The 22,872-nt window shown below is 36.8% G+C and overlaps 1 protein-coding gene across 1 annotated transcript in view; it reads left to right on the top strand.

Moving 5' to 3' along the window:
• LOC114054135 (putative uncharacterized protein C8orf89) overlaps window positions 1-22,872 on the top strand; it is a 57,080-nt gene that overhangs the window by 21,537 nt on the left and 12,671 nt on the right. Inside the window, exons 2-4 of the mRNA XM_027877278.1 lie at window positions 8,779-8,939; window positions 14,085-14,235; window positions 15,978-16,016. Of these exons, the coding sequence (XP_027733079.1) occupies window positions 8,813-8,939; window positions 14,085-14,235; window positions 15,978-16,016 (317 nt within the window). The 5' untranslated portion in view covers window positions 8,779-8,812. The remainder of the gene's footprint in view (window positions 1-8,778; window positions 8,940-14,084; window positions 14,236-15,977; window positions 16,017-22,872) is intronic.

The following is a 22,872-nucleotide window of genomic DNA, read 5'->3' as shown; positions in this document are numbered from 1 at the left end:
AAATTTAACCTTTATTATGTATGTAAATGTAATCTTTAGCACTAGTTTGAATCTAGGTTAAGTAGTTATTTAGATTGAAAACCAGTGGCTAGTACCTTTATCTTAGATTTGTGCAAGAGGCATTCTGATAACACATCTTTGTGTGGCTCCTACTAGAGTTAGGATTATGGGTCACATGAAAGCATCCAGTAATTCTGGATTTAATGACAGTAATTGGATTAAGCCTTTTTCTTTAATTTTATTTCTTATTTATTTAGTATTTTATTTTTTACCAGTTACATGTAAAAACAATTTTTGGCAAGTAATTTGATATAGGTTATACATGTGTAGTCATGCAAAACATATCCATAATAGTCATGTTGTGAAAGAAAATGTAGATAAAAAACAACAAAAAAAACTCAAGAGAAATAAAGAAAATAAAGAAAAAGTATGCTTCAATCTGCATTCAGACACTATCAGTTCTTTCTCTGGCAATGGATGGCAATTTTCATCATAAGTCCTTCAGTGTTGTCTTTGATCATTGTATTGCAGAGAATAGCTAAGTCATTCACAGCTGATCATCTTAAGTTAACTGTTACTTTGTACACAGTACATTTCATTTTATATCATCCCATGGAAGTTTTTCCAGGTTTTTCTGAGAGCATTCTACTCATCATATCTTATAGTATGATAGTGTTCCATCATAATCATATATCACAATTTGTTCAGCCATTCCCCAGTTGATGAGTATCCCTTCAATTTCTAATTCTTTGCCCCCAGAAAAGAGCTGCTATCAATATTTTTGTACATATAGACCCTTTTCCTTTTTGTTTTTTTATCTCTTTTGGGACTAGTAGTGGTATTGCTATGTCAAAGGGTATGCATGGTTTTATAGCCCTTTGGGCATAGTTCCAAATTGCTCTACAGAATGGTTGAATCAGTTCATAACTACACCAGCAGTGCATTAATGTTTCATTTTTCCCACATCTCCTCCACCATTTGTCATTTACCTTTTCTGTCCTATTAGCCAGTCTAATAGGTATGAGGTAGTACCTTAAAATTGTTTTAATTTGCATTTCTCCAATCAATAGTGAGTTAGAGTATATTTTCATATGGTTATAGGTAGCTTTGATTACTTCATCTGAAAACTGATCATATCTTTTGATCATTTATCAATTGGAGAATGACTCTTATTTTTATAAATTTGATTCAGTTCTCTATTTGTTTGAGAAATGAGGCCTTTATCAGAGAAACTTGCTTCAAAAATTTTTTTCACACTTACTATTGTTAACTTTTTCCCTTCATCCGATTCCCTCTCCCATTTATTCTATTCTCTCTCTCCTTTCACCCTGTCCCTCCTCAAAAGTATTTTGCTTCAGGGCAGCTAGGTGGCTCAGTCAATAGAGCTCTGGCCTTGGAGTCAGGAGGACCTGAGTTCAAATCCATCCTCAGACACTTAACATTTACTAGCTGTGTGACCCTGGGCAAGTCACTTAACCCCAATTGCCTCACCAAAAAAAAAAAAAAATTTTGCTTCTGCCTACCCCCTCCCCCAATCTGCCCTCTCTTCTATCACCTTCTGCCCCTTCTCTTATTTGTTTCCCCTCCACTTTGCTATGGGTAAAATCGATTTCTATACCCAATTGAGTATTTATGTTATATTCCCTTTTTGAGCCAATTCTGATGAGACTAAGGTTCATTCACTCCCCTCAGCTCCCCCCTCTTCCCCTCTACTGTAAAAACTTTTTCTTTTATGTGAAATAATTTACCCCATTCTACCTCTACCTTTCTCTTTCTCCCAATATTCCTCTCTCACCCCTTAATTATATTTTTTAGATATCATCCCCTTATATTCAACTCACACCTGTGCCCTCTGTCTATATACATATATATATAATATATATATATGTACTTCTTCTAACCACCCTAATAATAAAAAAGGTCTTATGAGTTACAAATATCGTCTTCCCATGTAGGAATGTAAACAGTTTAAAATTATTAAGTCCCTTATGATTTCCTGTTCACCTTTTATGCTTCTCTTTAGTCTTGTATTTGAAAGTCAAATTTTCTATTTAGCTCTGGTCTCTTCATCAAGAATGCTCAAAAGTCCTCTGTCCCATTGAATATCCATTTTTCCCTTGAAGGATTATATTCCGTTTTTCTGGGCAGGTGATTCTTGTTTGTAATCCTAGCTCCTTTGCCCTCTGGTATATCATATTCTAAGCCCTCAGATCCTTCAATGTAGAAGCTGCTGAATCATGTGTTATCCTGACTGTGGCTCCACCATACTTGAATTGTTTCTTTGTGGCTGCTTGCAATATTTTCACCTTGACCCAGGAACTCTGGAATTTGGCTGTAATATTCCTGAAAGTTTTCATTTTGGGATTTCTTTCAGGAGGTGATCAGTGGAGTCTTTCAATTTCTATTTTACCCTCTGGTTCTAGAATATCAGGGCAGTTTTCCTTGATAATATCTTGAAAGATGATGTCTAGGTTCTTTTTTTGATCATGGCTTTCAAGTCCAATAATTTTTAAATTATCTCTCCTGGATCCATTTTCAGGTCAGTTGTTTTCCCAATGAGATATTTCACATTGTCTTTCATTGTTTCATCCTTTTGGTTTTGTTTTATTGTTTCTTGATTTCTCGTGAAGTCATTAGCTTACATTTGCTCCATTCTAATATTTAAGGAATTATTTTCTTCAGTGAGCTTTTGGACTTCCTTTTCCGTTTGGCCAGTCCTGCTTTTTAAGGCATCTTTTCCTTATTGGCTTTTTGGGCTTCTTTTACCATTTCGCCTACTCTGTTTTTTAAGGTATTTTTTTGTGTGTGTGTCTCTTTTACCAAGCTATTGACTCTTTTCTCATGATTTCTTGCATCACTCTCATTTCTCTTCCCAGTTTTTCCCTTACCTCTCTTACTTGATTTTCAAAATCCTTTTTGAGTTCTTCCCATGGCCTGAGACCAATTTGTATTTTTCTTGGAGGCTTTGGATGTAGGAGCTTTGACTTTGTTGTCTTCTGAGTGTGTTTTGATCTTCCTTGTCACCATGGTAACTTTCTGTAGTAGGAGGTTTTTTTTTTTTTTCTGTTGTTTGTTCATTTTCCCAGCCTTTTACTTGACTTTTAACTTTTTGCTAAAGTAGGACTCTGCTTCCAGGGTGGGGGGCATATTGTCCCAAGCTTCAAGTGTTTTGTAGAGTTGTGTTCAGAGATACTTCTAGGGACTTGTAAGTTTTTAGTTCTTCTAAGATGGTATGATCTAAAGAGAGGTGTTTACTACTCTCCTGGTCTGTGCTTTGATCTATGAGTGACCACAAGCACTCTTTTCTGCCCTGGAACTTTGAGGAGGGTCCCTCTCTACTGTAGCTATAAGCTCTGATGTGTTAGTGTTCTTCCTTGCCTTGGGACTGCCACTCAGGACTGCAAGCCAGATCTGAGTATGGGCAAAGCAACAGAGTCCTGCCTCAGTGCTAGCAAAAAGACCCCTGTAATCTCCTTCTGACCAGTTAGTTGTTCCACCCCTTTACTATCTGTGGACTGAGAGCTCTGGAAGCAGCTGCTGCCACTGCAGCCGCAGCTGCTGATTTCGTTACTCCCAAGGCCTACTCCTGGTTTTCTGGGGCCCAGGCTGTGTTGGCATGGCCTGTACTAGCCTATGCTCCACTCTCACCCAGGTGTGACAGACCTTTCCTGTTAACTTTCTAAGTTGTTTTTGATGTCTGTGGAGTGAGAGTTCTGTAAACTGCCTCTGCTGCTGGGGGTTCAGTTGCCTCAAGGCCTGCTTCTGGTTTGCTGGGACCCCATCTGCACAAGCCTGGCTTGTGCTGGACTGCACTTCTGTCTCACCCTGCCAACCTTCCAAAGTTGTCTTGGGCTGGAAATTTGTTCCACTCTGTCTTTTTGTGGGTTCTGCTGCCCTAGAATTTGTTTAGAGTCATTTTTAAAAGTTATTTGGAGGTTATGGGGGAGAGGTCAGGTGAGTCCTTGCCTTTACCCTGCCACTGTTGTTCCACCTCTTGGATTAAGCCTTTTCTAAGAAAACTTCATTAAATCTAGGAGATTAAGAGCCACACTAAGATACCTCAGGCTAATTACTATTATTTTGGAAGAGAGAAGAGTTGATATATTTAAAGATTGGATGGTGAAGTTGATCTTGTCCATTGGCAAATTTCTAAAAAAAGAGAAAGCCAAGAATTTAAGATAATTACATATTTTTTTATTTGGTAAAAATATTTAGTAAAAAAAAAAATGAATATCACTTATTCAGCCCATAATATCATTAGCTACTTTGGCTGTCATATCATTTATTGGGTTGCAGTATGCTTAAATTTCTTCTTTCTTTTTTTTTTTAAATATGAATTGCTGTCTAACAGGGATGGAGAACCTGCAGCGTCCAGGCCACATGTGGTTCTCTGGGTCCTCAAGTGAATTTGACTGGATTCAGTACTTGAGACCAAAAGGCCACATGTGGCCTTGAAGCCACAGGTTGCCCACTCATGCTCTAACCTGTTCTTATGACATTGGTATTTTAATTCTTTTAAGATTTTACGTGTACTTATTAGGTGGGCAACTGCACTTAATTTTCTAAACTATATATTCTCTCTGTAAATGAACAGTGAACTATGCTACAATTATGCTACAATAGTTTAGTGGGCCACAGATAGGGCTATTCAAGACATTACTTGTGGATTCTGGGGAATTCAGATAGCTCCATTTTAGGCACAATGATATCTGACCTATATAATCCTGTAAAGTTTACTTCCAGATTATTCTGTGCTTGGCCTAAGATAAAGCTGGTTCAATAATTTCAGGTTCAAGGGCTAAAATGTAATAAAAAGCTCTCATGGATCATAAAATATAATTAAAAACCAACCTCACTAATAATAGATCAAAAGAATCCATTTTTAAAAGGGTCAAAATAAAACACTACTCCCCTCCTCCTGCAGATATACCTGGAGGGCAGCAATTGTTCCTCTATAGCTTCCAGCTTCTCTATATGCTCCATATACCTTCTCCACCAGACTCTCCACCCCTTTAAAGAACCAGTCCAACACCTACAACCAGAGTTGTGCCTGGTATCTAAAGTTCAGGGCAGGGCTGCTGAGAAAGGAAGAAGAAGGGGGTGAGGATAAAAAGGTAAATAGGAAGAGTCTCTTGCCCAAGGCCAGTGCACAGTGCATCGACACAATAGTCTGGCTGTCCCTCCCTGGCAAAAGCCCCCTGGACAAAACAAGCACAACTCCAGCCACATCCTATCACTTGGTGATAGGGTCCCAAAAATTTTCTAGGAGACCTTCCATTATTAAAAAAGCACCTGCTACATCAGTAAAGGAAATCCCAGGATGTCTGCAATCCTAACACCCTTTAGTATTCTGGAGTGACCATCGTCCTATTTGATTCAATTGAACAAGCATTTATTAAGCAGCTCCAGGAAGCAAAATGCTGTGGTAGGCACTGGCAATACAAAAAACAAAAAATAACTCAAGCTTCATGGAATTTCCATTCTACAGGCTACCACGACATGTACACAAATGCATATGCCGTAAGACAGGGAGCCGTTGGAACAAAGGAAAGTACTATCTAGGAAAATGTGGAATAAGAGAGAAGACTTTCAGCTGTGTGTTGATGGGAGTTAGAATTGGGGAATTAGAGGTTTCACAGGCAACTGGCCAGATGATTGAAAGAAGAGAAGGATCTTATAATTCAAAGATGAAGAAGTACATTCCAGGCTTAGGGAGGGACTTGTATGAATACGTGGAAGCAGAAGTTTGGCTGAGTTTGAGGAACAGCAGCAGAAGTTGTAGTCTAATTTGATTAGCGTGGAGAATATGTGAAATAGAGTAATGTGAAATAAGGCTGGAAGGTGAAGTAAGATTGTAAAGGGTTTTAGATGCCAGGCTAAGAAGATTGCATTTTATCCTCTAGGCAATAAAAACCAATGACAGTTTTTGTGCGTGTACATGATATGGTCAGGCCTATTCATTATGAAGATTATTTTCACAGCTTTGTGGAATATAAATTGGAGAAGGAAGAGGCTGGACGGAAGCCTCTAAGCTAGTGCAATAGTCCAGCTGAGGGGTGATAAGGGCCTGAGATAGGGGGGTAGCAGAGTGAGCACAGAAAAGTAGATGAAAGAGATGCTATGGCTGTAGAATCTTGACCACTGATTGCATATTGGAGGTGAGGGAGGGGGGAAGATTCATAGATGATAGCAAAGTTTTGAGCTTAGGTGGCTGGAAGTATTATATTAATGGGAAAGGCAGGTGGAGAGGAGATGATTAATTTCATTTTGGATATATTGTGTTTAAAATACTAGTAGGACATTCAGTTCCAACATGAGTTGAAAATGTGTGACTATCATTCATTAGAGATTTTAGTGCTGTATCTATCAGTTTGAGAATTATCTCTCATATTTGAAACCATGAAAGTCGTTGAGATCAGTTAAGTGTTGAAAGGGAATAGAAGGTAGTCCAGGAAAGAGCCTTGGTGGGGAGTGGAGGTGGTAATCTACATTTAGAGGATAAGGGGAGGATGGTAAACCAGGGAAAAAACCAATTCAAATGGGTTTGAAGAGAACAGTTTCAAGAATCAATCCATCAGTCAATTAATAAACATTTATTATGTGCCAAGCACTAAGTACTAGGGATACATAAAGAGACAAAAGACAGTCCCTGCCCTCAAGGAACTTGCAATCTAATGGGGTGTGTGTGGAGAGACAACATACAAACATATATACAAAGCAAGCTATATATCAGATAAATAGGAAATAGTTAACAGAAGGAAGGCACTGGAATCAAGAAAGTTTGGAAAAGTCTTCCTGTAGAAGGGAGGGATTCAAATTGGCGTTTAAGAAAGTCAAGGAGGTAAGTAGTTGGAGCAGAGGAGAGAGACCATTGGGGCACAACCAGAGAAAATGACTGGAGCCCAGAGATGGAGTGTCTGATCTGTAGAACAGCCAGAAGGCCAGAGTCACTGGATCAAAGAGTACTTATTGGAGGGAATAAGTGGGATTAAAAAAAACTGGAAAGATAGGAAGGGCTGAGGTTATGAAGGGCTATGAATGCCAAACTGCGTTTTGTATTTGATCCTAGAGGCAATTATTGAGTAGGGGTGGGGTGGGGATAACATGATCAGGCCTGTGCTTTAGGAAGATCACTTTATTGACTTGATGAAGGATGGACTGGAGTAGGGAGAGACTTGAGGTAGGCAGACCCACCAACAAGCTATTGCAATAATCTAGGCATGAGATGATGAGGGCCTGCACTAAAGTGATAGAAATATCAGAGAAGAGAAGTGGGTGTATAGAAGAGATGTTGCAAAGATGAAATCAATATGACTTGGCCTAGTAGATTAGATATGGGGGTGAGGGATAGTGAGGAATCCAGGATGACTCCTAGGTTGCAAGCCTGAGGGACTGGGAAGATGGTGTTGTCTTCTGTACTGGTAGGGAAGGTGGGTAGGAAGTTTTAGGGGGTAAGATGAGTTTAACTTTGAATATATTGAATTTAAGATGTCTAATGGACATTCTAGTCCAAGATAGTAGAGAGTTTAGGGTTGGAAAGGTACACTTGCAAATCATCAGCATAGAGATAGTAATGAAATCCCTGGGAGCTGATGAGATCCCCTAGTGAGGTAGTATAGAGGGAGAAGAGAAGAGTGCCCCAGGGTAAGAAAGTAGCTAGGAGTAAGGGATGAGAGGAAGCATGAGAGGGTCAAATGCTTCAGTATGGTCAAAAGAGATTGAGAGAGCTGTTTCAGTATAATGGTGAGGTCAGAAACTAGATTGTAGTTTTCAGAAGTAAATGGGTAGTGATGAAGTGAGTTTAAACAGTTCTTTCTAGTAAAATGTTCTATCAGTAAAATAGAGAACAGAATAGGACAGTGATTTATTAGGAGGAGACCTGAGCCTATTTCTGGCTGTAACGATTATATTGATAGGGACAGACTAAGGATCAGAGAAACAGACAGAGACGGAGTCTAGTCCCATTTTATTACCTGATTTAACCCTTCACACTTTGGCTACCTGGAGGAACCCAAACTGGCCCAATGTATAGGAAACAGTACAGTCTATGAAGGTAGGTCCAACTGCCCTAGACCATTAGGGAATCTCTAAATGTGTGGGACAGCATATGATTTTTGCACAGATGTGTACTCACTGAAGCTGTCAGATTTGGCCCATGACCTCCCAAATGGAATATCCTTATATGCTATTGCTTCATTTATACTAACTTTTTATAAAATATTCAGACAAGCCCCTTGTGTTGTCTTGCTTGGACTCTGTTGACAACTGTTTATCTCTTTATTGTATGAATGTTTTCTTTTCCTCTTTTACATGATGGACTTATTATTGACTTTTTCCTACTGAGTACTTTGATACTTATAAAACCCAACTTTTCCTTGGCCCATTGCCAAGCATTGTCCCACATTAGACTCTGAGCTCTTTGAGATTAAGGACTTTTAGTTTTCTTTGTATCCCCCAGCTCTATGTGCCTGACATATAGTAGCCACTTAATAAGTGTTAATTGACTGACCAACCCAAGGCCACAGCCCCATGCCCTGCCAAACCACAAGTGATGGATTTTCCATTGCCCCTGATTGGGACAAGGGTGAAAAGGATTGAAAAAAAAATCCATTGTCTATACATTTTAGCTATATTCCTAAAGTTCTTTTGCTTTAAAATTTTAAAAATGCATTTTTCTTTTAACCTAAGGTTAATATTTATTCTTCAGTTTGGAGCAGAAATTAGAAAAAAATTCCTAAAATTCTTGCATTTTCCTTTTTATTTTGTGGTTCACATTAGGGATATATCTTCATTTTCAAAAGAAGAAAATAAAATGCCAGTACTCAGTCCTGAAAACAGATACTTAACTTCAAGAGTCACCAAAAGTTCACTTGATGGCTGTTTTTTCTTTGAAAATAGCTGGAAGAAAGCAGCTCTTGAAACACTAAAGATGAAAAAAGGTAATGCTACTTTATTTTTATGCTTCAGAAGAAATGCTTAGTAACATCTTGAATATACAAAATGAATTTTTAAAACCTTTATGAGACATTTTATAATTTACCCTATGACATTCTGGTAAGGGTAATCTTTATTTTAGGAAAAAAAATATGAAGTGAATAGAGGTTATATATTTTGGTTACTCAATGAGTCTGTGGTAGAACCAGAAACAGTGTCTAGTACTATTTGTAATCTACAGTTTAAATAGAAGAGGACCTGGCCAAGGAAAAAGCCTCGAAGGGCCCCTTGGGAGGAGGGGGTGCCTGGAGCTACAGGAAGAACAGGGATTATTGAAGGAAATGGCAGAGTTATCAGAGAAGCAGAAGATCCAGGAGGACATAATCCTGTGGAAGCCAATGAAGTAGAAAGTATCAAGGAAGAAATAACTAGCAATGTCTGATGTCACAGAGAGATGATAGAAGATCGTGATTAATAATAGATTTCCTTTATTTTGCAATTAGGTCATGGTGTAGTATTAACAAAGTAGTTTTAAAAACAGTAGTGGAGATAGAAGCCAAAATGCAAAAGGTTGACTGGATAGTGAGGAGATGGAGATGAGGAGTGAGAGCATTTCATGCATGCAGGACAGCCAATTAAAAGGCATAGAGTCAGGAGAAGTATTGTATATAAAGAATGGCAAGAAGGCCAGTTTCTCTGGATCACAGAGTATGTGCAGAGGAGTAACGTATGAAAAGCCTGGAAAGGTAGGAAGTCACTACGGTTGTGAAGAGCTTTAAAAGCCAAACAGAGGGTTTTATATTTGATTCTAGAAGAAATAGGAAGCCATTGGAATTTATTGAGTAGTGAGGTGATGTGGTAAGATATATGCTTTAGGAAGATCAATTGGACAGCTGAGTGGAGGATGGTTTAAAGTGGGGAGAAACTTGAGTCAAGAGGTGGGAGGTGATGAAGGCATGCACTATGGTGGTGGTAATATCAGAGGAGAGAAGGGAGTGCATGTAAGAGATGTTTTGAGGGTAGAATCAGTAGGATTTGGCAACTGAGTGGATATTGGGGTGGAGTAAAAGAGAGTGAGGAATCAAGGATGACACCTAGGTTTTGAACTTGGAAGGACTGTTGTGCCTTTGACACCGATAGGAAAGTTAAGAAGAGAGGAAAGATAATGAGCTCAGTTCTGGACAATTTGAGTTTGAGATATCTATGGAACCGACAGTTGGAGATACAAGACTGGAAGTCTGGAGCGAGGTTAGGGCTGCATGGATAGATATTAGAGTCATTTGTATAGAGAAACCATGGTAGCTGCTGAAATCACCAAACAAAATAGAGGGTGAAAAGGGCCCAAGACAGAGCCTTGGGGAACTCCCAGGTATCAAGTCTGACCAGGATGAAGATCTAGCAAAGGAGACTGAGAAGAAATGATCAGACAGGTGAGAAGAGAACCAGGAGAGAGCAATGTCACAGAAGCCTAGAGAGAAGATAGTATCAAGGAGAGGGTGATCTATAGTGACAGAGCCTACAGAGCGGTCAAGAAGGATAAGGATTGAGAAAAATCCATTAGATCTGGCAATTAAGAGCTCATTTGATGACTTTGGAGAAAGCAATTTCAGTTGCATGTTGAGGTCAGAAGTCAGATTGAAGATGGTTAAGAAGAAGCACCAATTGTAGATAGCTTTCTCAGGTAGGTTAGCCTTGAAAGGGTGCAGAGGTTATATGACAGTAGTGCTGATGGTCTCCCTAAAGTCTGATCTGTATCAATCAAGGAATAAATCAGATAATCATGTGCCCCCCAGGTCTACATAGCAATTTAAATAAAAGCTTTTGAGGGAATGCCAAACCTAAGGTTTTCTTGGTTATAAGGAGTTTTTGATTACAAAATTCCATGCATCGTGAAGATCAGCTCTTATTTTGCAACTTAGACTTAGAAAATTACTTGGAACACTGAATGGTGAAGTGATATGCCTAGGATTGTAAGCTACACATCAGAGGCAGAACCTGAACCCTGTTCTTCCTGGCTAAATGGCCAATTTTCTATCTATTATAACCATTTGCTTCTCAAATTGAGGCATAAAACAGGAAAACATGCTTGCGAAATATCATCAGCAGGAGCTGGAAGGGATCATCTATTCCAACCCCCTTGTTTTACAAATGAGGTACCTGAAGTCCAGGGAGGCGAAGTGTCTTGTACAGGGTCGCACATGGCATGTATCAATTGAGATTTGACTCCAGAGCCACCCTACCAGATATGTTTCACAGTGTATGGAGGATGTCTTGGAACAAGTTCAAATGGAAGAAATGTGTTATTGATGATGAGGCTTTCTAGACCTTGCATTTGTGGGAAACATGTTGCTGATTATATTGAAACTCAGAAAGCCAAAATACCTCTCCTATGAGATCTATAGCCACTCAACACAGACTAGCCTAGAATCTACACAGGTAAAACTAAATGAATGAATGCATATTACCTGTAGTATGACATGCTGTTGAATATGCAGTCAATTCAATTTGTCCAAACACTGTAGATAGAAAGTAAGCTGGGCCCAGTATTGAATAGGAGGAGAATGGGCTGGATTGAATTTGGGAAATTATGCAGTACTTTCAATGATTCCAAGCCCTTGCCGCAGGAACACATTTTTTTAATACCAGTATTCTCCCAGTTATCTTATGGCTGCAGATTCTGGATCATGACAATTTCAGAAGAATCAGAGTTTCATGTAACCCACATGCAAAGGAAAGACATTGTGGGAGTATAAGTATATTAAAGCATATTACCAATAATAACTTTTCCATGAGAAATGGCAAAAAAATCAGTGCTAGATATTGGGAGTATTGGGGATGGTAAGGATACAAATATTTATAAATAAGACACAATTCTTGCCTTCATTCTGAAATGTATAGTATAGTAGGATGGATTAGGCATGGACTTGTGTACTTGTAATACAAATGTATGAAAGCCATCATAGCATCATGAGGACAAAGTTGGCCTTAAAGTCTAAAAGAAGTGGGATCAAGTCCTGCCTTTGACACATACAAGCTATGTGATGCTGAGCGAACAGCATCACAGTTAACCTCTCAGCACTATGCTACTCTCTAGGACTAGAAATTACAGAGCAGTTGCTGGTCTTCATTAGTAGAAGGATTTTCTCACTGGGAAAATGCCAATGAAATCACAAATCTGGAACAACAACAACAACAAACTCCACTGAATAAGAGAAATACAAAATGCTAGAAACTCTGAGGATGGAAAGATCACTTTCAACTGCTGCATAATTATGGAACGCTGTACCAAAGAGATGTTCAGCCATAGAATTAACATGCCCAAATAAAGGATATCAGAATGAAGGGATGGGCATAGAGAGAACTGAACAAATAAAGTGATAGAAGCAAGAGAGCATAGTATATTTTCAGTGGATAATTACATTTAGTTTCATCATAGAAAATATGAATTAGAGATAATGTGAGATAAGGCTAAAAAGAAGACTGAAGTCAAATCGTAGAGGGCCTTGGATGCTAAATTTTAAGAAGCCATAGAAGGTTTTTGAACAGTGAGTGACCTGATCAGATTGAGTGTAGGGTGGAGTAAGGAGAGCCAGGAGTCCTGAAAATAGGCTATTAAAATAATCCATGCAAGAGGTAATGAGGAACTGAACTAGTGGGGTAGCCAAGGGAATGATAAGGATTGTATATGCATCCTTGGAGAGAGATAAGCCATAGATGACTGTGTTACAGCTAGAAGTGGGATGATAGGAAATTCACTTCACCAAAACAAAACTTAAGTTGGATATTTCCTTAATTTGCATCTAGATACAATTTCATATTTAGCTGAAGGGGACAAAAAGCACTCGATATGGATTCAGGGGATCTGTCTCAAATCCAAGCCCTAATTATTGCTAATTCTGTGACCTTAGTCAAATCACTTAATCTCCCTATACCTCATTTTCCTCTTCTGTAAAATGAAGAGGTTCAAGTAGAGCAGGGGTTCTTAACTTTCTTTGTGTGTCATGGACCTCTTTGTCAGTCTGGTGAAGCCAATGGATCCCATCTCAGAATAAAGTTTGTACATGCATAAAATCAAATACATTTGATTATAAAGGAACAAATTATATTGAAATAGTTATCAAAAAATTTTTTAGAAAAAAGTTCACAGACCCCAGTTTGAGAACTCCTGGATTACAGGGGCTCTAAGGTCCTTTACAGTTCTACATCTATGTTCACCACCATCAACAAATACTTATTGAATGCCTCATATATAAAAAGAACCATACTAGGTTTAGAGATACGACATAATCCTTGCCCTCAAGGAAGTTACACTTTAGTTAGAGAGACAGGACATAATACATGAGAAGATAAATAAAAACAACAAAGACAATATATCCTGTTGAGGTGGCTCAGCAATAATTCAGAGGACTAATAGTCTGTTGAAAGCCAACTCGTTAGACCAAAAGAGTTAAGACAACTTTCAAAGGTACCCTACTTATTAAACATGGTACTTATTAAATATAGCTTTGTGAGACTATAGCTATTGTGTCTCTATTCATATGGTTTTATTTCAAATTCTGAGCATCTGCAGAATATCTGGTGTATTATGTGAGTTTCTTGGATGGTTTTTTAATTTTCTCCCACTTCAGTTTGGAATTGTTCACTCCTCTTTACTTATTGTCTGTGCCTTTGATGAAAATTGGATGAGGAATGAATAGTGTTAAAACTGTAGCCACAGGAGGAGAGTCTCTGTCAGACAATGGAAAGATAAAGAAACTCTCTTGGAACCTAGTTGTTGTTTTCTAACATCCTTTTGGTGGGTCAAATTTAGCCTTGATAGTAACTGAAATTGGAGACTCCCAAGTTTCTATTGAATTGTCATTTTACCTAACTCTCAGCTATTCTTTGGGATTCTGAAGCTTTACATATACTTGTCTGTGGCAGGAATGGGTTAGGAGCACTAAAATGATAAAATCAAAATTACTTTAATGAAATTATGGTATGTGGAAATAAAAATCTTCCAAGTAAAGGCCCTATATGAATTCAAGATATTCTTTACTTTTAAAGGAGTGATTTAAAATATTTGTATTTAATATATTATTTTGAATTTAAGAAGTATTATATTTATGATCAAGCAATAACATGTATTTCTTTGAAAATATTTAAATTAGAGTACTCCTCAATATTTGGTCTGAAAGATTTCAAGGAAGTGGGTACAATTCCATCTCTACCAGAAGTGCAAAGATACAGAAAAAATACAGAGGCTCCACTAGACGTGCTTAAAAGACATCCATGTACTCCTCTGAAGACACCTAAAATCAGGTAGATTTTATAGAAATCTAGATGTATTTTAGGGGCTTCTTTGCAGAAATGATTTTGATTATTTTTTTTGCCCATTATAAATATTTTAATGAAGAATTTAAATTGTCTGCTTCAGTTGACAATTTCTACATGTTAAGTGTTTTTCTTCCTTTGCCAAATTTGTATAGACAGGATAGAGTTATGTAATATTCCTTGGAAACCGATGGCTTTTATGGTTAGGCTGGAGAAACTTTATATACATAGGAACCCATTCATGAGAGAGTTAGAAGTTTTTAACATAAAAACCCCGCAAAATCCAAATAATAAGAAAAATACTTAAATGTGACTATTAGAAAATTTTCCTACTTGCAGTGACTTGAGAGCAGGAGTTTTTAACCTTTTTTGAGTCATGGACCCTTTTGGCATTCTGGAGGAGCCTATAGATATACTTCCTCAGAATTTTTTTAATATTAAAATTTCAGTTATAGATTAAAAATAAAGCTGTAATTTTTTTCCTATCCAAATTCACAGATTCCTTTAAACATAGCCATGGGCACATTGTGGATACATAGACCCCAGGCTGCAATAGAAGTAGAAAATTATTTCTCTTGATGACTCATTTATTACAAGTTATCAAGAATAATTTCTGCTATTTTTCTTGTAACTTTCCAGTATACTGAGTATAGAATCCTACATATAGTGGAAAAAACATCACAGCTTTCTTGGCTAATCGAAGTAGGATGAGAAGAAAAGTTCCTTAAAAAAAAGTGAGCCTCGCTGGCTCAGTTGGATGCTTGCAGGGCTAGCTCTCACTCTTCCTAGCTTTATTTAGCTACAAGGATCCTTCTGGCTGGTTAACAGAGAAAGACATGCTTTAAGCACTGTAGTGCTGGGCATCTCCCCTCCTCCCTATTTTGGCTCTGCCCCAAGCATCCTACTGTATTATATTTCCCCCTAAGGGCATCATCCACACAGCTGTCTAGCTAACCCTAAGGCTTTGGTCAGCACCCTAACTACCTGTGAGGGAGAATGACTGGATTCTGTGGAAGAGAGAGGTCAGAGTTTAAAGGGCCTCTCCCTCATGAGTCAGATAATATATACTTTAGATCTGAGGTTCTAGAATAACCTAGAACTATATTTAATCTAAACACTTATCTTTGTGGGGTTAGAGCTTATTGGGTAACAGGGGGAGAATTCTTTGTAAGAGATGTAGGACAGAAAACAAACTGGGTAAAATGGGCTTGGGGAGTAGGAAGAGAACCATAGGCAACCATTAGTCAAGATTGGTTGTTATTCCACTCAAAACAAGTTTTGAGGCTGCTAATCTACCAAGATGCGTAGGTCTGGGATGAACACTAGACTTGGCCCCCAAATTCCCTCAGTTGGAGAAGACACAGGGTCGTGGATGAGTGTTCTTGGTCTATAGATGCAGTGGTGTCCTTTTGCCATTTAAGTGTTTTTACTTCCAAGCAACAATCCTCTCCCTGATCCTGCCATGAGCAGAGCACCTCTGGCGTTGTGGCCCAACTTTTATGCTCTAATCTTGAGTTGAGAAGATATATGCACAGAAGTCCCTCAAAGAAACATCTTTATATCTGACTGTACATAAATGATTTTTTTGTGCAATAAAGTTTGTTTTGGCAGAAAAAAAAGTAAGCCTTGTTAAAACCATGATGATGTTTCCATTCTCTTATCTTTTTTGGTATAGCTTTAATTACTTTAGATTTAATATATTTTTTTTCATCATTTGATTAATTCTACAGATTGCCAACTGAGAAGAGCTCCAAGATTGAAATTCCAAGGTAGGTAATAGTACATTTCAGAATTTTTATGCCAAGTAATAAATTTGGAAAGCAGCCAGGAAAAAGGCTTCAGCTTTGAAGAAATGTCAGTTCAAATAGTGCATTACTCTGCATACACGAGAAGAGCTTGAAATACGATTTTTTTAATTTAATTTTTTGGGAGTTACATTTTAAGTTCCAAGCTATCTCCCTCCCTCTCACTCCACCTTGCACTAGAGAAGACCACCATTTGATGTAGATTTATAAATATATGTAAAACCATACTCTGCATACTTCTGTTTATCAGTTATTTCTCTGGAGGTGGATAGCATCTTCCTTCATAGGTCCTTTGTAGTTGATTTGAGTATTTATGATACCAGAATAACTTAGTCATTCACAGTTATTCCTGGAACAATATTGCTTTTACCATATACAACGTTTTCTTGGTTCTGTTCACTTTACTTTTCATTATTTCATGAAAGTCTTTCCATATTTTTATAAAATCAACCAGCTCATCACTTTTTATAACAGTAGTATTCCATCACAGTCATATATTACAACTTGTGTAGCCATTCCCCAATTGGTGGGCATCCCCTAAATTTCCAGTTCTTTGCCACCACAAAAAGAACTGCTATAAATATTTTAGAACGTATAAGTTCTTTTCCTTGATCACCTTGGGATACAGACCTAATAGTGTGTTTGCTAGGTCAAAGGGTATACACAGTTTTATAACACTTTGGGTATAATTCCAGATTACTCTCCAGAATGGTTGGATCAGTTTACAGTACCACCAGCAGTGTGTTAACGTCTCAGTTTTTCCACATCCCCTCCAAAATTTGTCATTTTCCCCTTCTATCATTTTAGCCAGTCTGATAGGTGTGATATGATACCTCATAGTCGTTTTAATTTGAATTTTTATCAGTGGTGATTTAGAGCATTTTTTCATATGATATATATAGTTCTGATTTCTTCATTGAAAAACTGCCTGTTCGTATCCTTTAACTATTTGTCAATTGGGGAATGACTCATATTCTTATAGCAGGAATGCAGGGCTAGTTCAATATTAGGAAAACTAACAGCATAATTGACCATATGAATAATAATAACAACAAAAACCATATGATTATGTCTATAGATGCAAAAAAGCCTTTGACAAACTACAACACTAATTTCTATTAAAAATATTAGAAAGCATATAAATCAATGGAGCCTTCTTAAAATGATAAGTAATCTTTCTAAAACCAAGAGCAAGCATTATCTGTAATGGGAATAAACTTGAAGCCTTCCCAGTAAGATCAGGAGTGAGGCAAGGATGTTATTATCACTACTATTATTCAGTATCGTACTAGAAATGCTAGCTATAGCAATAAGACAAGAAAAAGAAATTGAAGAAAAAAATAGTCAACAGGGAAACAGAACAATCACTCTTTGCAGATGATATGATGTTATACTTAGAAAACTCTAGAGAATCAACTAAAAAAACTAGTTGAAACAATTAACAACTTCAGCAAAGTTGTAGGATATGAAATTAACCCACATAAATCATCAACATTTCTATGTACCATCAACAAAGTCCAGCAGCAAGAGATAGAAAGATATAAAATACTTGGGAGTCTACCTGCCAAGACAAACCCAAAGATTGTATGAATACAATTATAAAACACTTTTCACACAAATAAAGACAGATCTAAATGATTGGAGAAATTCAATTGTTATCTGTAAGCCCAGCCAATATAATAAAATGACAGTTCTATCCAAGTTAGTTTACTTATTCAATGTCATACCATTCAAACTACCAAAGAATTATAGAGTTAGAAAAAAATAGTTACAAAATTCATCTGGAAGGATAAAAGGTCAAGAATATCAATGGAATCAGTGGGAAAAAAATGTTAATGAAGGTAGCCTAGCATTTCCAGATTTCAAACTATTATAAAACAGTAATTGTCAAAACAAGCTGGTACTAGTTAAGAAATAGAGTGGGGGATCAATGGAATAGAATAAGTACACAATACACAGTAGTAAATGATCAAACCCAAATATCCAAGCTTTTGAAGTAAGAACTCACCATTTGACATAAATTGCAAAGAAAACCGTAAAGTATGCCTATCAATTGGAGAATGGCTGAATAAGTTGTTATATGTGATTGTGACGGAATACTATTGTGATATAAGAAATGATGAGCAGGATGCTCTCAGAAAAAAACCTGAAAAGACTTATATGAACTGATGCAGAGTGAAATTAGCAGAACAAGGAGAATATTGTATACTGTAACAGCAATATTGTAATGATGATCCACTGAGAATGACTTAGCTATTCTCAGCAGTACGATGATCCAAGACAATTCTGAAGGATTTGTGATGGAAATTGCTATGCATCTCCAGAGAAAGAACTGATGGTGTCTGAATGCAGATCGAAGCATACTTTTTCTTTACTTTCATTATTTTTCTTGTTTTTTTTGTTTATGTTTCTTTCACAACATGACTCACATGGAAATATGTTTTGCATAATAGCATATGTATAACATATCAAATTGCTTGCCTTCTTAGTGGTGGGGGGAGAAAGAGGAAAAGAGGGAGAGAATTTGGAACTCAAAAATAAGAAAAAAAAACAAATGTTAAAAATTGTTTTTACATGTATTTGGGGAAAAATAAAACAGTTAAAAAAAAGAATGAAAACTAGAAAGTAGTTTGGCAGAAACTAGGCATAGACTAACATCCCATACCTTATATCAAAATGGATAAATTGATTAGGCATAATTAGGTGATATAAGTAAATTAGGAGAGCTTGGGAAAATGTACTTGTCAGATGTATGGATAAGGAAAGAGTTTATGACTAAACAAGAAAAAGAGGAGATTACAGGAAGTAAAATAGATAATTTTGATTACATGAAATTAAAATGCTTTTGCACAGACAAAAACTAATGTAGCCAAAATTAGAAGGAAAACAGGAAACTAGGGGGAAAATCTGCAAAAAGTTTCTCTGATAAAGGCCTCATATCTCATATATGTAGGGAACTGAGCCAAATTTATAAAAATAAGAGCCATTCCCCAACTGATAAATGGTCGAAGAATATGAGAAGTTTTCAGAAGAAATCAAAGCTATCGCTAGTCATATGGAAAAATGCTCCAGATCACTAGTGATTAGACAAATGTTAATTAAAACAACTCTGAGATACCACCTCATGGCTATTATGTGTGACTGGCTATTGGCTAATTTGCTAATAGATTGGCTAATATGACAAAAGGAAAATGAGAAATGCTGGAGGGGATGCTGAAAAATTTGGACACTGCATTGTTGGTGGAGTTGTGAAATAGTCCTACCATTCTGGAGAATGATTTGGAACTATGCCCAAAGGACTATAAAAATATGCATGCAATTCCATTACTAGGTTTGTATCCCAAAGACATCAAAGAAAAGGGAAAAGGACCTATTTGTACAAAAATATTTATAGCCGCTCTTTTTGTGGTGGCAAAGAATTGGAAATTGAAGGGAGGCCCATCAGTTGAGCAATGTCTGAACAAGTTGTGTTATATGATTGTGATGGAACACTATTGTGATATAAGAAATGGCAAACAGGATGGTCTCAGAAAAACCTGGGAAGACCTATATGAACTGATGCAAAGTGAAGTGAGCAGAATGAAGAGAACATTGTACACAGTAATAGCAACATTGTAATGATGATCTACTGTGAATGACTTAGCTATTCTTAGCAGTACAGTGATCCAAGACAATTCCAAAAGACCCATGATGGAAAATGCTATCCAACTCCAGAGAACTGATTAACTTTGAATGCAAATTGAAGCATAGTTTTTTTTTTCCCCAGCTCTATTGTTTTATTTTGTTTGTGTTTTCTTTTGCAGCGAGGCTAATAGGGAAATATATTTGTCATGGCCTCACGTATATAATCAAAATTAAAGTGTTTGCCTTCTTAAGGAGGGGGGTAGGGCAGGAGGGAGGGAGGGAATTTGGAGCTCAAAAGTTTTAAAAAAAATGATTGTTAAATTTTTTACATGTAATTGGAAAATATTTATCAAAATAAGTTAAAATAATTTATCTTTTATAAGGATTTGGAACTATCCTGTCCTTTGACCCAGGGATTCTATTGCTGGAAGAAGATCTTTTATAGGCTAAAATATCTGTAATATCTATAGCAGTTCTTTGATTACAGCAAAACATTGGAAACTCAGTGGATTTCCATCATTTGGGGAATGGCTGAACAAATTTTGGCATTTGAATGGAATACAGTATTACTGAATTATAAAAAATAATTCATATGAGGATTTAAAAGAAACATGGGTAGACTAGAATGAACTGATGCAATGAAAGAAGTAGAACCAAGAAAACAATATACATAGGGTCTACAATAATATGAGCGAAAATAACAGTGAAATAAAGGTGAATATTGTTTAATTGAAGTGACCAAACTTGGCCCCAGAAAAGAGATGAAAAATGCACTTCCTTCCTTTCCTTCAAGAGGTGAAGATTTTAGGTGCAGAATGTGGTGTGTGCCCTCAGATGTGTCCCTGTGTTAGTTGGTTTTACCAAATTGCTTATCTTTGTTAAAAGGAAGCCTCATAGTGGGAGTGGGGAGAAGCACTATCCAGAAATGGCTACTATAAAAACAGAAGTTGTCAATAAAACTTAAAAAGGAAATTGGCAAGCAAAATATATGTGTATGCACATCAGCTCCTCCCCCTACAAGATATGGAGAGGGAAAGAATAAAGGATGATTCCTAACTTAGCAGCCTGGGTGGCTGACAGAAGGGTGGTATCCTCCACAGAAATAGGGAGGTTTAGAGTAGAGTTGATGATGTAGATGAGGTCCAACAATAAAGATGGTCCTTTTACCAAAAAAGACACCTGAGAAGATAGTTCACTTTTTCTTTTGCCTGCTTCCTCATCTTTATGTACAATTTTCATGAGAATAGTCTATATATTAATTTAGGGTATCATTGATGAAAATGTGGAAAGGTTAAGAGACAATTTTCTTAAACTAAATCATTATGGTCATATACATAACTGACTGAGAGACTTGGAATTTATAAGGGCTTACTCAGTCTACCATTTGTTGATTATTTTTAAAAAGCATTTGATTGGTAGAACAAGATGCAGCCTTAAGGATTTTCCTAAAATAAAGTATCTCTCAGGTATGTGCTAAAACCATACAAGACCAACACATACAGCCAAGGGCGTCTTGGAGCCAACTCTAATGGGCTTATATTTTCAGTGTGAGCATTGACACCTAAGAAATTGGAGCTTGATTTATTGTTTTGTGGATTGTCTAGATTTAAGAAAGTGTTAATAAGGCTGATTAAATTTAAAAGCGTGTGCACACACATTTTTTCCCCCACAGAACCTGGTTATTAGACATTTACCAGCACACCCCTGTAATGCTCTGTAAACATTGTTTGAGCACAGTGGGAGAGCAGTAGAAGGCTCAGGGAATGAAGTCATCACTAGACTGGAGGCCTGGTGACTGTAAGCTAATAATAATAATTATTATAGCTGGCATTTATATAGTGCTTTAAGTTTTGCAAAGTGTTTCACATCCATTATCTCATTTGAGCCTCCCAACACCCTGGGCATAACCATGAACATAGTTTTTATTCAATAATCTGTTGAGTATCAACATGAAAGCATGAAACAAGGAGACATACTTATTTACTTATGGTATTTGCCATATTTGTTGATGATGTCCTGAACAATGTCCAAATCAGAGCACTCTCTATGGTGATGTTTTCTAAATGCTCTTATTCACAGGTAATAATACTAATTGCTTCAAACAATGGGATGCTTACACATTCCTCCCGAAAGCCATGGTGATTTTAAAATTTATTAAATTGAGCTTAATAACTATAAAGAAGACAAATCAAGTAAACCTACAAAATAAAGGAATAAAAGCATAAATCAAAACTCTTAAGTATTTTAACATAATAAAAATAAAGCCAAATTAATTGGCAAATAAGCAAAAACCCACTTTTCTTCTAGACCTTCTTTCAGATATGTATGAATTTTTTCTCCCTCTAGTTTTGTTTTCTTGTTGATAATATAGTTGTGGTCATCATTCTAGAAAGGTAGAGACTTTCATTTTTGTCTTTGTCTCCCTAATGCCTACTGTAATGCCTTGCACATTGTGGATGGGTGCTTAAAAATGCCATTTGATTGTTTAATGAATATGTGAAATTTCACCTTAGTAAAATAAATATTGTGAAAATTTAGTATTACTCAAAATAGACCATTTTAGGGGCAGCTAGGTGGCACAGTGAATAGAGCTCTGGCCTTGGAGTCAGGAGGACCTGAGTTCAAATCCAGCCGCAGACACTTAACACTTCCTAGCTGTGTGACCCTGGGCAAGTTACTTAACCCCGATTGCCTCACCGAAAGCAAAAAACAAACAAACAGACAAACAAAAAAAAAAGACCATTTTTAAAGTTAAACACAGAGTATCTGCTGTCTTACTAGCCATTCATGTGTATGTAAATTCATAACTAATTGATAAAATTTTTATATCACATTAATATTGATACTGACAAGCAGCTGTTATTAAAAAGATTACCTACAATGTAAAATATCATTAGTTTAAATGACTAAATGTTCAACTGTCCTTGAAATTATTCCTGTAGATTTACTTGCATATTATTTTATGTTCAAATTATAGTAATAGTTGCCCTGCAAGGAATAAGTCTTTGAGATCAGTTGTGGGAGTTGAGGAGGAGAGTGGGCAAAAGACTCTATCTTAAATAAGAATTACACTTCCAGTTACATATTATATTAATATATTTTGTGAAAACTTAGAAAACAATGAGAAGGAAACACAGAACAATGAAAAGTTGGGAAAGATGGGCAATGTAGATAAAAGATTGGGAGTATAGATCAC

The sequence above is a fragment of the Vombatus ursinus genome, unplaced genomic scaffold (assembly GCF_900497805.2).
Source record: "Vombatus ursinus unplaced genomic scaffold, bare-nosed wombat genome assembly UNPS02014812.1, whole genome shotgun sequence".
In the NCBI taxonomy this organism is placed as follows: Eukaryota; Metazoa; Chordata; class Mammalia; order Diprotodontia; family Vombatidae; genus Vombatus; species Vombatus ursinus.
This window is presented reverse-complemented; position numbering and strand designations above follow the sequence as displayed.